Genomic DNA, 16498 nt, shown 5'->3' with positions numbered 1-16498 from the left:
AGTTGAATTTGTTAACAAAGTTGAGTCCATGGTTTGTAAGTTGAGTCCATGGTTTGTAAATTAGGTCCACGGTGAAACTTGGACAAATGATTTACTTTTGGACATCTCCGGACAACACTGGATTTGGCCATATGGTGAAACTATTAACTTTGGTCTTTGGAGGTTTTCAGTGTGTGTTTAAAGTGTTATAACAATTTATACAATACTGTAACATTTAACAACAAACACATAATACAAAAACAGTACTGTATAATTTGTAAATGAACACAACTTGGTATCTCTGAAATGTTATAACTTTAGTTCTTTGTAAGTAGATATATATATATATATATATATATATATATATATAGCATATATATACATATATATATATATATATATATACATATATATATATATATATATATACATATATATATATATATATATACATATATATATATATATATATATATATATATATATATATATATATACATATATATATATATATATATACATATATATATATATATATATATATATATATATATATATATATATATATATACATACTTTTGGGGGTATTTGCACTCACATACAAACAGCACTGTTCCTGATTAGTTTACCGGCTTCCCAATTCCCAGCAGTGGCTGGAGAGTGTAATGGTTAAGGGCTCTGCCTCTGAGACAGGAGACCTGGGTTCATATCTCGGCTCTGCCTGTTCAGTAAGCCAGCACCTGTTTCAGTAAGGAGTTTCTTGGGCAAGTCTCCTTAACACTGCTACTGCCTACTGAGTGCGCTCTAGTGGCTGCCTCGCAAGCGCTTTGAGTCCGACAGGAGAAAGGCGCTATACAAATACTGCCATTATTTTACCGGCTTCCCAATTTTATTTTATTTCTTTACCTTATATTACTTATGTCAGTACTATTAATCTTTACTTGCCAATCCTTTCTTAAAACCTGTTACATAAGTCCTCCAAATTTGAGAGCGCTTGTGACATTTATCTGCATTAACATTTGCCGCGGAGCTGACTATAGCTATACTCTGAGTGATCAGTCATGTTAGGCTGCCAGGACACCTCCTACCTGTTCCTAGCGTAGGAATACAGGGATCTCTCTGGGATGTTGCATCTATCTTCGGTCCAGATGTGATCATCGCATATTTATGCCTTTTGCTTTTGTTGGCCCTTTGAGATGTTTAACTTTCCAATTCACAGTAACCACAACTAAATCACACCTGACTGTAAGCAGAACAAATGTTGACAGCAATGATTAAGTATCGCAGGTATAGTTATAATCGAACAGGACCCATATTATTTAGTATTTATATAGCGCTGTCATCTTCCACAGTGCTCTACAGAGCATATTGTCCCTAACAGGGGCTCACAATCTAATCCCTACCATAGTCATATGTCTATGTATGTATCGTATCGTGTAGTGTATGTATCGTAGTCTAGGGCCAATTTAGGAAGAAGCCAATTAACTTATTTGTATGTTTTTCGGATGTGGGAGGAAAACAGTGCCCAGAAGAAACCCACGCAGACACAAACATACAAACTCCTTGCAGATAGTGCCTTGGCTGGGATTCAAGCACTGCAGGGCAAGAGTACTAACCACTATGCCACCCTGCTGCTAAGATGCATTGATTGTTGGTGCTTGTTATGAAATGTATGTGATTCTGGCAGCAGTCGGTATGGAGTGATGGTTTTGCGTTGAGTATTTAGATACAGGAATAAAGTGTTGAAGGACACTGTGGTTGTCCTTTAAAAGAGAACCCCTCCCGGTCTCCTATATGGGCGAGGACAGACCAGGAGCCTAATGGTGTAATACCGTAGGGTCATTTCAGTAATAACAGAATTTGTAGGTGAGTATACTCACAAAGGTGGGATGCAGTCCCTACAACCACTGTATGCGCCTACGGAAATATAACCATCCCACTCGGTTCTCCAGATCTACCAGGACCTGGAGGGTCGCTCTCCTAAAGTCCTTAATAGTTATAGGTAGTCTAGGTACACCTAAATACAGGAATGATGGTTTTATAGTAAGACGTGTTTTGGCAATAGGGATGGAGTGATGAGGATGGAATAGCGGAAACAGCTTGAGTACTGTTATTGCATCTTGTCGTTTACTTTATTTGGTGAATATTTATTACAAAACAACGGAAAAGAAAAACAACTATTTACGGCTTTTAAAGCTTACTTGAACACCAGGCAGCAATAAAAGATAGTGATGTGTAAAAGTATATCCTAGGTTTATAGCTGCCAGGGAGCTACTGATCAGTTTATTGCGTTTGCTGGATGTGTTGGATGTAAAAACAAAACAGCAAGTCTAAAGATCCCTCACCGTTCAGTCTATCCACAGACGTGGCAATGACATAGGGTTGTAAGGTGCTGCGGTATTGATTGGTATATTGCGAGTGACTGTGTCTACAGTGGGGTAGCAGCAGGGGATGCAGAGATTGCGACTGCATTGGGGCTCCTGGACTAGAGGGGCCCAGCAGGGGATCTTCTTCATCCATCTTCTTAGCTTTTCATAAGCGATGAGCAGAAATTTTGCATAATTGTAATTTTGCATTGGTAATTGACAATTACGATACAAAATTGTAATGCAAAATTTTGGGGCAAATCGCAATTCATTTAAATTGTAAACATAATCAGGAACCGTAATTTCGCAATTTTGCGTAATTTTCATGTAATTTTGTGCTAACTTTGGTGGTTAATAGCAAAGCTCCCATACATGCCATTGTCATCAAAATGTTAAGGAGTGTTAAAGAGACTCTGTAACATCAAAAACCTCCCCTGGGGGGTACTCACCTCGGGTGGGGGAAGCTTCCGGATCCTAATGAGGCTTCCCACGCCGTCCTCTGTCCCACGGGGGTCTTGCTGCAGCCCTCCGAACAGCCGGCGACAGACCCGACTGTAGATTCAATGTTTACCTTTGCTGGCTCCAGCGGGGGCGCTGTGGCTGCTTTCGGCTCGGAAATAGACGGAAATACCCGATCTCCGTCGGGTCCGCTCTACTGCGCAGGTGCCGTAAACTTGCGCCTGCGCAGTAGAGCAGACCCGACGGCGATCGGGTATTTCCGCCTACTTCGGAGCCAACAGCCGTCAGAGCGCCTGCGCAGGAGCCGGGAAGGTAAATAATGACGTCATCTTGTACGGAGGGCTGCAGCGAGACCCCTGAGGGACGGAGGACGGCGTGGGAAGCCTCATTAGGATCCGGAAGCTTCCCCCACCCGAGGTGAGTACCCCCCAGGGGACGTTTTGACGTTACAGTTCCTCTTTAAAGTGAATGGGAACCTGTATTAAAGAAAAAAAAGTCAGATACTCACCTAAGGAGAGGGAGGCTCTGGGTCCCATAGAGCACTCCCTCTCCTCTCCTGGTGCCCGCTGCTGTCCTGGCTCCCCTGTATCGGTATTCGACTGTTTTGGTCAAATACCGCTGTTTCCCGGCCGAAGCGAGGCTTCGGAAATGCTTCGGGAGCCCGAGTGCTCCCGAAGACGGGCCGTTCTACACTGCGCACGCGCCCTCTATGACACACTCGCGTGTGCGCCACCTGTCTTCGCCAGGACTCGGCTCCTGAAGACTTCCGAAGTCCCCTCCGTGGAGGATGTGAACGGAGGAGCCAGCGCAGCACCGGGGGCACCGGGAGAGGAGAGGGATGGCTCATTAGGACCGAGCCTTCCCTCTCCTTAGGTGACTTTTTTTTATTTAAATAAGGGTTCCCATTAGCTTTAAGAAGAACAATGGGGACAAGTAAAAAAAAAACATTTTTTCAAAAAGATCATATAGTTATTGAGAAAATTGATTTTAAAAATGCAAAGGAAAAATTAGTTTAAAATCCATTTTTCCTTTGCATTTTTTAAAATTAATTTTCTCAAATACTGCTTCTTTTTGGGAAATGTTTTTTTTTTTACTTATTCTACCATACATATTAATTTTGGTGACAATAGCCTGTATAAGGGGCTTTGCTATTAACCAGTCAGCATGAAATTATGCGAAAAATACGCAAAATTACAAATGGATCACATGAAATCAACTGAATGTTCAAATCGTAATTCCATATGGGCGTAATTACGAAAATGTACGCAAAATTTAGAGTTACCGTAACTAGCAGATTACTATCATCACTAATTTTCAATGGTGCTATGCTGGTATTGAATATATGTGCATTTCATAGCAGTAATCCTTAAAGGACAATTGAAGTAAGAGGTATACGGAGGCTGCCATATTTATTTTCTTTTAATCAATACCAGTTGCCTGGCAGCCTTGCTGGTCTATTTCTCTGCAGTAGTATCTGAATATTACACCAGAAACAAGCATGCAGCTAGTCTTGTCAGATTTGACTTTAAAGTCTGAAACACCTGATCTACTGCATGCTTGTTCAGGGGCTATGGCTAATAGTATTAGAGGCAGAGGATCAGCAGGGCTGCCAGGCAACTGGTATTGCTTAAAAGGAAATAAACATGGCAGCCTCCATATACCTCTCTCTTCAGTTCCCCTTTAACAAACGGTTTCCTACTCTAAATACCCCTCTCTGACACTACAGCTGTCCTTGATAGGATCTGGGGATCCATATCAATAGGGAGCTTGGGGCCCAATGATAAACTCGCACTGGGGCCCCAAGCTCCTTTGTTACGCCATTGTGTGTCTATAAAGGGGAAAATGTAAAATATGTGCAAACAGGTTGGGAAAATAATTAAAGGGGCACTATGGGGAAAATTTTAAAATTTTAAATATGTGCAAACATATACAAATAAGAAGTACGTTTTTTTCCAGAGTAAAATGAGCCATAAATTACTTTTCTCCTATAATGCTGTCACTTACAGTAGGTAGTAGAAATCTGACAGAAGCGACAGGTTTTGGACTAGTCCATCTCTTCATAGGGGATCCTCAGGGATTTATTTATTTTCAAAAGCCCCTTTAATTATCTCCCCAACCTGTTATATTATTCCCGTGTTCTGTGTTGGTTAAAAAAATGTGCTCTTATCACTGTCCTGGAGAAGTTCTTAATATGACAGGAATTACAAACATCTCTTTTAGAGGAGCACAAAACAGCAAAATTCTTTCTTTTTTTTTCTTTTGCGAAGTATAGAAGCATTAGGCTTCCTTTTAAAGCAATAAAGATCCACTGAAGACCCAGGAATAGGAATTCATCTAACATATCCCCAATGGGGACACAGACAGCAGTAAAAATAACAACAGAGATTGTAACCCATTTCCACATTATGCAAAGCTAAAACATTTTGACCCAAGTGTGCTACACTACACTATAAATAGGGTTAAAAAAAATATATCAAAGTTGAGTAACTTTTTGTGTGCTGTTTACCAATTTTTTTTCTATAAAAAAAGTGCAAAAACAGATTAGGTGAGCTAAACCTCCCATGGGTCATATCAGATCATAGCCAGGTTTGCTGAGAGACAGTTGCATGAAATGCCTACAGCTGACTGCAATCACACAACTGCTGATTTACTAGCATTTCATTGGCTCCTACAATGCTACAATGTATGGTGGCTAAGTGGCTGGCATTCCCACCTAGCAGCCCTAGGGTCCCTTGACTTCATAGAGGTTGTATGTTCTCTCTAGGTTTGCTTGGTGTTCTCCTGGTGTTCTGGTCTCCTTCCCCATAATGTTCTGTCGCTACAGAGGGGAGTAGGGGGATGATGCACAATGGAGTAGCTTCAACCAGGAGGGGTAACAAAGGAAAAAATGGCCTTATGGCCAAAACCATCCACCAAGTTGGATCTTTTGCGGACACATCGGAGAGGTTCGTAGGCCACTGTGAGGCCCACCTTGGCCAAGAACCAAAAATCGTAAAGCGCTGTGGAAGATGTCAGCGCTACATAAATACAACATTTAAAAAAAAGGCATGGTGGAAAATGTCAACACTAAATATTTAGTGCTAATCACATATCCAAGTTAAGCCCGATACACACGTCCACTTTTGATTGGCTAATGGTAGCCCAATTAAACCATTTCTATGTAGTATGAGAACTTATCGACACAATCTGTTCATAGAATGTTAAATCTGTTGGCCCTCATGCTAAATGGAGGTGGTAAAATTGATCAGCGATTGACTGGATAATAAAAATTGCATGTTCTAGGGCTGCAATCTTTTACTGCAGTGGAATAAAAAAAAATGTCAGATACTCACCTATTGAGAGGGAAGGCTCTATTCTATAGATTCTTCCCAGTCCTCTCTTGGTGTCCTGGATCCCCCACTGTCCAGTGGCAGAGGCAAGAGAGGCTCCAGCCTAGGGGCGCAGTGTGGGAGGGGGTGCACAACTCACTCAGCTATCAATCCCCTACTGTGTTTGAAGCAGAGAGAAATAAGAAAAGGGGATACATGGCAGCTACTGCAAGCCTGATAACTAAAAAATGAAGGTGTTGGAGGGGCTGAGGTGCCTCTTAGACTAATAGCAATCAGAGTGTGACAGCTGGGGTGGGAGGGATGGAGCGGCGCACTTTGGTGTCTCAGCCTTGGGTGCTGGAGGACCTTGTCCCAGCTCTGCTGTCCTCCAATTGAATTTGTCACCTCCGGGAACCCTCTGAAAGCTTTGGGAGTACCTGTGTCTCTGAATGCTCCCGAACACAGGCATCTCCGCACTGAACATGCACAAGTGCACATCATGCATGCGCAGTACAGAGCCTCCTGCCTTTGAGAGCACTCAGAGACAAAGTGACCCTGAAGCCTTCTGAAGGCCCTCAAAGACATATTCAACCAGTTAGTCGAATACGTGGAATGGGGGTGACAGCCCTTGAACAAGGTGCCCAAGGACCGGGCAGGCTCCATAGAATCCAGAGTCTTCCCTTGCCATAGGTGAGTACAGGGTTGGATTTAGGCCAAGGCCACCTAGGCCATGGCCTAGGGCACCACAGGAGGAAGGGCACCAAAGCAGCAGGCTAAACTGGTGCTGCATTTGCAAGCTTGCAAATGCTGCAATGCAGGGAGATCAGGTGATCTGTGGTACTCTGCTGCTAGATGCCTGTGCAGCAGCCACCTTGCTCTCTGTGCACGTTTGCATTGTGGTCGGTGGCTATTGACTTGGGCAACATTGGAGACGGAAAGAAAGAGGAAGCTTCTGCACTGTAGACGAGTGGAGAAATGAGTGACACTGATGGCTGCTGCAGTGCGAAGGCGAGCTGGCTACCTATACTGAAAGGGGGGTGGGAAAAGGAGGGATTAAGGGTGTTATCTGGCTACCTATACTGGAGAGAAAGGGGGAGGAGTCACCTGGCTACGTATACTAGAGGGAAGGAGGGAGGGGTCATCTGGCTACCTATACTGGGGGGAAAGGGGGGAGGGGTCATCTCGCTACCTACACTAGAGGGGAGGGGTCATCTCGCTACCTATACTGAAGGGGGCGGCTGGTGACAGTGGCCTAGGGCGGTAAAGAGTACAAATCCGGCCCTGGGTTAGTATATGATTTTTTTTTTTTAAATGTCACTTCTGTATAACTTTAATATATGTAGACTGCTACTACAGACATTTGCAGGAATTCTGACCCTTTGTTATTTTTATTTCTGCAGAGGATGAAGGGCCGGACAGTTCAAGTTCAAGCTGTTCAAGTAAGACCAGAATTCTTGTATTCTTATCAAAGTGGAAGTTTCTGGCTTTAGTTCAGAGGATAAAACGAGTCCTTTATATTGATATTAAAGGGGCAGTTATCTTGTTTTTGGTTATTTTTGCTTGTTTTTTTTTTTTTGGGGGGGGGGGGGGGGGTGAGGTGATAATAAGACCTCCACTTTGTATCCTGAATGGATTGGAGAAGATCAGGTGATTTCCAGAATTGCGACACACTGCGTGCTTTTTTTCTCTATGGACTATGTCACCCAACAACTGGTCAGGAATGGTAAACACCAGCCGGGAACGCTGACTTCATAGCAGTCCTATCAGCACGGATAATTATTTATTGCAGATAATCTGTACAGGGATCATGAAATGTGTACTGTGTGCTTAACCTTTGTATCGAAGGCTGGAGGCCATCCGCACTCCCTGGAACTGAAGATACAAGTTGTTCTGTAACATGATAAACTCAGGCAGAGATCAGACAGAGAGATGACCAAGGTTTAGAGCTGTGTAAAGTAAGGAAACATTGCCCTCCAGTGGCCATGAAGAGAAATCCACAGAAACACTTCCAGTTTAACAGAGACTATAATTTAAAGGACAACTGAAGCAAGAGTTCTAGGGCTGTATTTGTACATTTTACTGCCCAAGGCTCACTGTCAACCCCACCCCACCCATTGTGTCTCCCCTGGTCTTGAGCACCACCATCCTATTCTCCCTTGTCCTGTGCTTCCTGCATCCTGTGCTGTGCTTGATTGCTCTGACATGTGGAAGCAAGACGGACACGTACCAAGTCTGTGACCGATGTGGTTTACATGTTTGGTAGTTTAACTGCCTCAGTGTGCCAGCCCACTCCCCGCCCCTTGCTTCCTGGTGCCCTAGGCCATGGCCTTTGTGCCCTTGCCTCAAATCTGGCCATGATGGAGGCTGCCATATTTATTTTCTTTTAAGGGATACCAGTTCCCTAGCTTTCCTGTTGATCCTCTGCCTCTAATACTTTTAGCTAAAGACCCTGAACAAGCATGCAGCAGATCAGGTGTTTCTGACATTATCAGACCTGTCAAGTTTAGCCACATGCTTGTTTCTGGTCTTATTCAGATACTACTGCAGCCAAATCGATCAGCCATATTCTTCTCACTTCAGTTGTCCTTTAAAGAACCTGGGGAGGTAGTGTCGAGGAGGAGGGTCTTCAGTTTGCTGGCAGCTGTGTTGGTGACCCCCCGACCCGCCCCTTCCTCGCACACTGACTCTTCTCTGGATGATACTGTGGATATTTCATTTTCATTATCGGCTTGCCAATAGTGATATTATTACCCACGTTGGGTTATTGGACCTACCGGAGTTACCCTCTCTTTGAAAGGAGGTGTGCGTAAGGTGGTAGGAGGTAGTTGGGGTATTAAAAGAAGGGTGGGGTTAAAAAAAAGTTATTGGAGATATTATGTCATACTGTATGTTTTATGAAGATAAGTTGTGGCATTGTCATCCAGCAATTATGTCTTATATCCTTGTTGTATTTGGTGCATTTGCTTTTTATCTCCAAATATAAAATATTAAAAGACAAAAGAATGGATTCAGGTTAAGAACGGACCTATAGCCCCCTATCTCGTTTATTAACTGGGGACTACCTGTATTTCATTTTGTAAGTGTTTGGTAGTCACAGAATTTGGTGAGGTTTTCCTGCTACTATATACTATCAGCCATAGCACCCATTAACTTCTAAGCAGATATAAATCAATAATAATAATAATTCCATGAGCTCTGGCTCATAAGAAACCACCCACTACTCTCCAGACTCTCAGCTCCCATCATGCTTTGCAATGTAGCAACAGCAAGCCTTACAGCCTCTCTGTAAATTTAGCAACCATTAATTACTGGTGTTAAATGTCTGGAGGCCACAGTTGCAGATTTGGAGGGAACCTTAATGAAATTACTATTTATAGCGCTATAAGATAATGAACATACACTTACTGACACCAATACATGTTTATTCAGCAGGATTCTGGATCACTTCTCCAGTTTTTCAGCACAAAAATGTTTCATTAATATCTGCGTTTAGTGCTATAGGTTGACCAACACAGTGAATTGCCAAATGTACTTCTGCTTAGGCCCACCTGGTAGTTGAATCTTATTTATGTATCACTGCACTTTGTGGAATGTGTTTGTGTTCCTAACTTTTTTTCAGTATAACTTACATAATTTTTTTTCCAGGGGATTCAACAAAGTTCAAACACCTCAGGAAATACACATACAATTATGAGGCAGAGACCTCTAGTGGAGTATCTGGCACAGCTGATTCACAAAGTGGATCCAAGTTTGGCTGCAAGGTAAGGAGGATGTCCCTTGTCTACTGTACATGTGACAATGACAGTTAAGGATGCAGAATGGAGTGAGAACTTGTCTTTTGTTTGCCATAGGTGGAACTTGAGGTCCCTCAGCCATGTAACTTCATCCTGAGGATAAAACAGTGCACCCTACGGGAGGTGTACGGAGTGAGCTCTGAGGGCAAATCACTCTACAAGAAGTCCAAGAACTCAGATGACTTCTCTACTGCCATGTCCAGGCAAGTGGGGAGAGGTTTCATGGGGGAATTACTAATGAGTGGACACAAAATATGGTCTACAGCAACTTCAAGAAACAGTATCATCATTGTGAATCAAAACTGCCTCCTAGTGGAATGCACAATAATAACCCATTACAAGCTTCAATAGACTTATCTCGTTTGAGATAAGTGCACTGCTTTTGACCTTAGTCGACAGAACTCCTTGTGCTGTAAATTTCTTGGTATGCTTTGATCTCTCTCTCCCTCTAGCAGAAAATACAGAAACTGAAAGCAGAAGTCCTCTCTTATTGTCTCACACTGCCCCCTAGTGACAAATGGCCATAAATACACATTACAGTAGTACTATTTAGCAAACAATTGAAACAAATAAGAAATTTAAAAAAATGTGCTAAAATAAATTGGCCTGAAGCACTTGCAAGTCTCTAAATAAATTGGCTGCTAAAGGGTTAAAGCCCAACTAGATCCAACACTGAACAAGGCAAATTCTGAAAACAACCATATTGATTGGTGTAAATGCTGTGCTTGCTCCACCTGTGTACATATCCACTAAAGGTGGCCACTAACAGTCCAATTTCTACCGAAAAATCGTTCGAGCGATCAGAAATTCTGATCGGATGAAAAATCGTTTACTACACCATCAACTAACCAATCATTGCTTCCTATCTATCACGACCACCAAGAAAATCCAAATTTTCGTTCGACGAAAATTCATTCGGGTGACATTTTTTTCACTCGTTCATAATCGATTGTGTCCACCAATGGAGATTATTTACAACCAATCCGATCAGAATTTCTGATCGCTCAAATGATTTTTCGCTAGAAGTTGGACTGTTAGTGGCCAGCTTTAGGCTTAAAGATGACCAAGATTATAAGACAAAAAGTGTTTTATGTAAAGCACTTTTACAGCTCTACTGCAATTGTCAAGTGACAGGGCAGAAACTCACATGCTCACATGCAAATCACTCTTCTTTTGACACCCATCCGCGAGACCGTTGCAACCATCTCTAAACGTAAAGTTTTAGAGATGGAGAAATTAATTTTTTCTCCTAAGTTTTCTAATAGACCTAGGATATAATCTTTCATCTTCTCCTTAAAATAACCTATCAGCATTTTGCAATTAAAAAAAATAAATAAAAGTAGTTCAAAATGTACTGTCAAATCATATTCCTTCTAAACCACCAGGAAGCAAAAAAATACTCAAAATAATTTTCACAGTACTTTTTGCCACTTTTTCTATTGCAAAGTGGCAAAACGTTATTTTAAATTAATGATGAAAAATGTTCCCTTAGGAGAAAACTCCAAAGAAAAAGTAAATTTCATGTGGGCCATTGGGCCTATGTCTTGGAACTTGAGGGCTGATAACTCAGTTCCAAAGTTTAGTATGGGGTTAACTTGTCTTTACCATACAGCTGATGAACAAAAAACATTTCTAGTTACAATAATTGCAGGCAATGCTAAAAAGAAACATACACTATTATTATTAATATTATTATTTATTTTGATAGATAGATAGATAGATAGATAGATAGATAGATAGATAGATAGATAGATAGATACTGCAAAGTTTAAAAAACTTTTTGTAAAATAACCTTCTGATATATTTTAATGTCACTTCTTACAGGTATGAAGTAAATTTCAGTGTTCTTGATGGGCAACAGGTCATTTTATACCCAAGCAATGATGAGCCGGTTCATGTATTAAATATGAAGAGAGGAATAATCTCATCACTTCTTGCCCCAGATGAGACACAGGCACTCAGTAGCACGGTAGGATTGATTGTTTCTTCATTATATTTAGTTGTTTTGATGTTTTGAGATGGGGTTGGGTGAGGGAGATAGGATCACAGTCGGTATTACTGGTCAAGTGTACAATCTATATTTGTCGGGGTACATTGGGTCTCTTGTTTGGGCCCATTGGGAATCTCACTCAGATGATTCTCATGCACACTAAGAATTTTCCCTTTTTTGGGATTTTGTGTTATTTTTCCAATTTATTTCTTTATCTTTTTATGCTTTTTTTTTTTTTTTACTTTTTCTTTTTCTTTATTTATTGTATTTTTCTATTGTTCTGATGTTTATTTTACTCACAGATTTGATAAAAAGTGCTCTAGGAATCATTGCGAATTTCAACTGTATGTAGATATATAATGGTTTTGTATATGAATGTAGTTTGTATTCATGTACTGTATGAGTATTTTTTCTCAATAAAAAGGCATCCAGTGTTGCAAATAATATTAATTCGGGGTTGTTGAAGTACTCAAGATGGTGCCTCCAGCCAAAGTCCACTCCTTACACAGGATTCCTGTAATTTGGAGGCTGATGACAATGACTGGTGTCCCGGCTGTGGGTACAAATCAAAGCCCATCAAAACTTTTGGTGCCACCTCAAGTCTAACCACTTTTTTAACTATGAAATATCTGTTAAGCGTTGACTTCAAATAACAGAAAGTGTTATTCCTACTTAGGTGTAAAGCACGGTATTCATTTATGTTTTGTTGGAACTAAATCCTCCACTTTGATTTGTCTGCCCAGGATACCGTGTATGGTAAATGCTACACCGAGGTCAGTGCCTCTGCGAAGAAGGGAGGCTCAGATGTTACAGTTACCAGAAATCTAAAGTCATGTGATCAGTTCACACCTTTCAGGGATTATGTCAGCCCCATTGCCCTCTTCAAAGGACTGGTAAGTTGTGCTTACTATCTCTCTTGCTCCAAAAGTCTGATCAACATGTCTGATTATCCTTGCTGTGGGCTTCACATGTATATGAGATGAACCTTTATATGATTCTTCTACCATTTTATTTCTTCCCAGAATGCTCCACTGTCCACCTTGCTCAGCAGCAGCCAGACATGTCAGTACAGCCTAGATCCCAGGCGTAAGCACATTACAGATGCTTCCTGTGTGGAGACACACCTCTTCCTGCCATTCTCTTACAAGTGAGTACTAGAATGTCTACACTATATGTATTATATGTATTTGTATTACTATCATTATTAATGTTAATAGTATTATAATAATCCTTAGAATAGACTAAACTAATATCTACTGATGGATGTTAAAATCAAACATGCATTTAAAGAGGAACTTTAATGCAAAATTGAACTTCATTTCCAATCAGTAGCCCATACCCCCTTTCCCAGGAGAAATCTTTACCTTTTCTTAAACAGGGACACCTGTGTGGCTGATATTGAGGTTAAACCTATCCCACAGTGTGATATCATTGCCATGGCCATGATGGTTTATTTTCTGATGGGCCTCATTGCATTGTGGAAGCTAACAGCTGTTGCTAACTGCTAAATAAGCAGTATCTGTGTGTGTGTGTGTGTGTGTGTGTGTGTGTGTGTGTGTGTGTGTGTGTGTGTGTGTGTGTGTGTGTGTGTGTGTGTGTGTGTGTGTGTGTGTGTGTGTGTGTGTGTGTGTGTGTGTGTGTGTGTGTGTGTTTCAAAAAAAAAAAAAACATTTTAACTTATCATATTGTTACTGGCTGTGTTTTTAAGAACAGTTGGTGCTGGCTGTTCTTTTGTTTGTTTGTTTTTTTTTTTGCCTGCCAGCAGTAAAGATGCTGACCTGCAGGCTAACGGAGGATTAAAAATATGAATTAATTACAAGGTTAGTATCAATCATTCAGTGATCTATCTTCTATTTTTTTAACTACTCACTTTGCAATGTCTTGATTTATCCCCCCTCACTTTCATCTTGCGGTAAAGTTCCTCTTTAAGAAAGTGGGGGCAATCTCTGTCTTTCCTAATGCAGAAAGTGCACTCTTCATATACTGGGGTGTGCAGTCATAATTATTAATTTTATTGTCATCATCATCCATATCATTTGGTGTTTCATAGATACAGTTTATGTATTGATTACTATGGTAGAATTAAAAAGTACAACTGAATGTATTATCATTTCTGTCTTTGATTGCGTTAGAAACCAGTATGGTATGTTGGCGAAGGTGACGCAGACATTGAAACTGGAAGATGTGTCCAAAACCAACAACAGAGAGTTTGCCGGTGAGTCTTCAGACACTTCATTCTATGTAACGTATAAACAGCAGAGAATGCACTGATTTATCCATCAGGCAATTCATTCTCCCTCCTTGAATGAACACATAGATCCTCCCAGGTGCCCAAACATCCATCCACCCATCCATCCTCTCACCCGCCCACCCATACACTCATCCATCCATCCATCCTCCCACCCATCCATCCACTCACCTGCCCACCCATACACTCATCCATCCATCCATCCTCCCACCCATCCATCCTCTAACCCGCCCACCCACCCATACACTCATCCGTCCATCCATCCTCCCACCTATCCATCCACTCACCTGCCCACCCATACACTCATACTCACCTGCCCAACCATACACTCATCCGTCCATCCATCCTCCTACCCATCCATTCTCTCACCCGCCCACCCACCCATACACTCATCCATCCATCCATTCTCCCTCCCAACCATCCATCCACTCACCCGCCCACCCATACACTCATCCATCCTCCCACCCATCCATCCACTCACCTGCCCACCCATACACTCATCCATCCATCCATCCTCCCACCCATCCATCCTCTTACCCGCCCGAACACCCATACACTCATCCATCCGTCCATCCTCCCTCCCAACCATCCATCCAGCCCCATATAATGTTAGGTAAACATTATGGAACACAGAGACAGAAGGCTTCTGAAACGCATTCAATGTTTTTGGCCCTTTTCCACTAGACGCGATTCGATCTGAAAATCAACTTTTGCCGATCACAACAGCACATGTAAATCCCGGTGCTGTTTTTCCACTTGTGCAATTCATTTTTCCCCCAAATCGCAATCACCAGCCTGCACGACTTTTGATGCATATGTACCACACAGATCACAGCGGAATTGCAGTCAAATCCCGAGGGGCAGTAGAAGGAAGTGTGATCACATAGCAGCGCGATTGTGCATTCGATCGCTCTTTCTAGTGGAAAAGGACCCTAAATGTTTTGCAAGATCTGTGGCAACCCATATGTAATATATGAATATACCACTCTTACTGCACAAACTAAGAGAGTGGGCAAATGGAGGGACTGAGCTATTCATGCGGAGAGGTTAATGTTGTAGTCATGTCTATTTTAATGAAGGGGTAAACGTTCATGTCAAGGAGTATTTAAGAAAAAACTATTAAGGTTAACGTTGAGATTACTTGAGTATTAAGGGTGTCAGAGGTTGGGATAGAGTCAGGACTTCAAGGTAAAGGTTGCAGCTAAGGCTAGGCCAGGGCTAGGGCCTGACACCACATGGTCAGCTGCACCATCTGTGGAGGGAGACAGAGAGTTGAGCACCACACTAAAGTATTGTTTTTGTACTTTCTAGTTGCTTTGTAGTACTGTCCCTTCGCCAATTAATCCGCCCATTCAATTTTTACAAATACATTGTGATAATTCAGGTTACCGTCAGGATCCACTTCCTTTTACCCCACTGTCATTGGCATGACTATAAACTATGGGGCCCACCAGCAAAACTTTGATGGGGCCAACCAATGATCACGCCCTTTCCTACCCCTTGTGACCCTTACAGCCTGGGGGGCCCATCTTGCAAAGGCCATAAAATAAGTGTGGACATCACATTCTTCACACCCATAATACGTGTAGCCACAAAATCATCTGATCTGAAGGATGGTCCCCTTTATTGGAGGCAGTGAAGTTTTAGTTGGAGCCCCCTTACAGCTCTGGGACCCTCTGCAGTCTCAGGGGCTGCTCACCTGTAGTTATGCCCCTGCCCACAGTCGCTTATCTTCACACAGTGAAGAAATGCATTATATATTTTAGTTTAGTTCTGTATAGTTCTGACTTGTCCACGTTGCGCCCCCAGACTCACCGCTGATGAAAGGCCTTGCCCTGGAAGTCTCCAAGTATCAGGCCAGCAATGAAGACTCAGTGCTGGACAATCTCTTGGAGCTGCAGAAGATGTCAGCCAGTGCAGAAAATCAGCAGAGAGCCAACCGCTTCCACAAGCTTGTAACCGCACTGAGATCCCTCAACAACGACACCCTGGGCCCACTCGTGCCAAGACTCATGCAGCTGTCCAGGTATCCTACAGAAACTGATGACCATATGTTGATGTGAAATGCTTACAAGTCTATAAATAATTATTTAGTTAGATTTTCCGGTTGGATGGAAGCCCCCCTATTTAGAAGAGAATGTTAACATTTGTATAGCGCCTTTCTCCTCTTGGACTCAAAGTGCTTGAGAGCTGCAGCCACTAAGGATGCACTCAGTAGGCCACCCTGGAGCATTTCGGAGTCTTGACTAAGGACTTCTTACTGATTAGTAAGGATGAGTGAGAATGATTTAGCTAAAAGTAAAATTATCCTGGAGTGTGTGGGCTGTGTAGGCAGTTAGGGTTGATTGACCAAA

General features: G+C 42.1%; 1 protein-coding gene across 1 annotated transcript in view; it reads left to right on the top strand.

Moving 5' to 3' along the window:
• Positions 1-16498, top strand: part of APOB (apolipoprotein B) — a 65952-nt gene that overhangs the window by 361 nt on the left and 49093 nt on the right. The window contains exons 2-9 of the mRNA XM_068280218.1: positions 7513-7551; positions 9758-9873; positions 9964-10109; positions 11731-11875; positions 12640-12789; positions 12919-13043; positions 14029-14111; positions 15954-16170. Of these exons, the coding sequence (XP_068136319.1) occupies positions 7513-7551; positions 9758-9873; positions 9964-10109; positions 11731-11875; positions 12640-12789; positions 12919-13043; positions 14029-14111; positions 15954-16170 (1021 nt within the window). The remainder of the gene's footprint in view (positions 1-7512; positions 7552-9757; positions 9874-9963; positions 10110-11730; positions 11876-12639; positions 12790-12918; positions 13044-14028; positions 14112-15953; positions 16171-16498) is intronic.

This window comes from Hyperolius riggenbachi, chromosome 4, assembly GCF_040937935.1.
Source record: "Hyperolius riggenbachi isolate aHypRig1 chromosome 4, aHypRig1.pri, whole genome shotgun sequence".
In the NCBI taxonomy this organism is placed as follows: Eukaryota; Metazoa; Chordata; class Amphibia; order Anura; family Hyperoliidae; genus Hyperolius; species Hyperolius riggenbachi.
The sequence above is the reverse complement of the archived record's forward strand: the minus strand, read 5'-3'. Positions and strand labels throughout refer to the sequence as shown.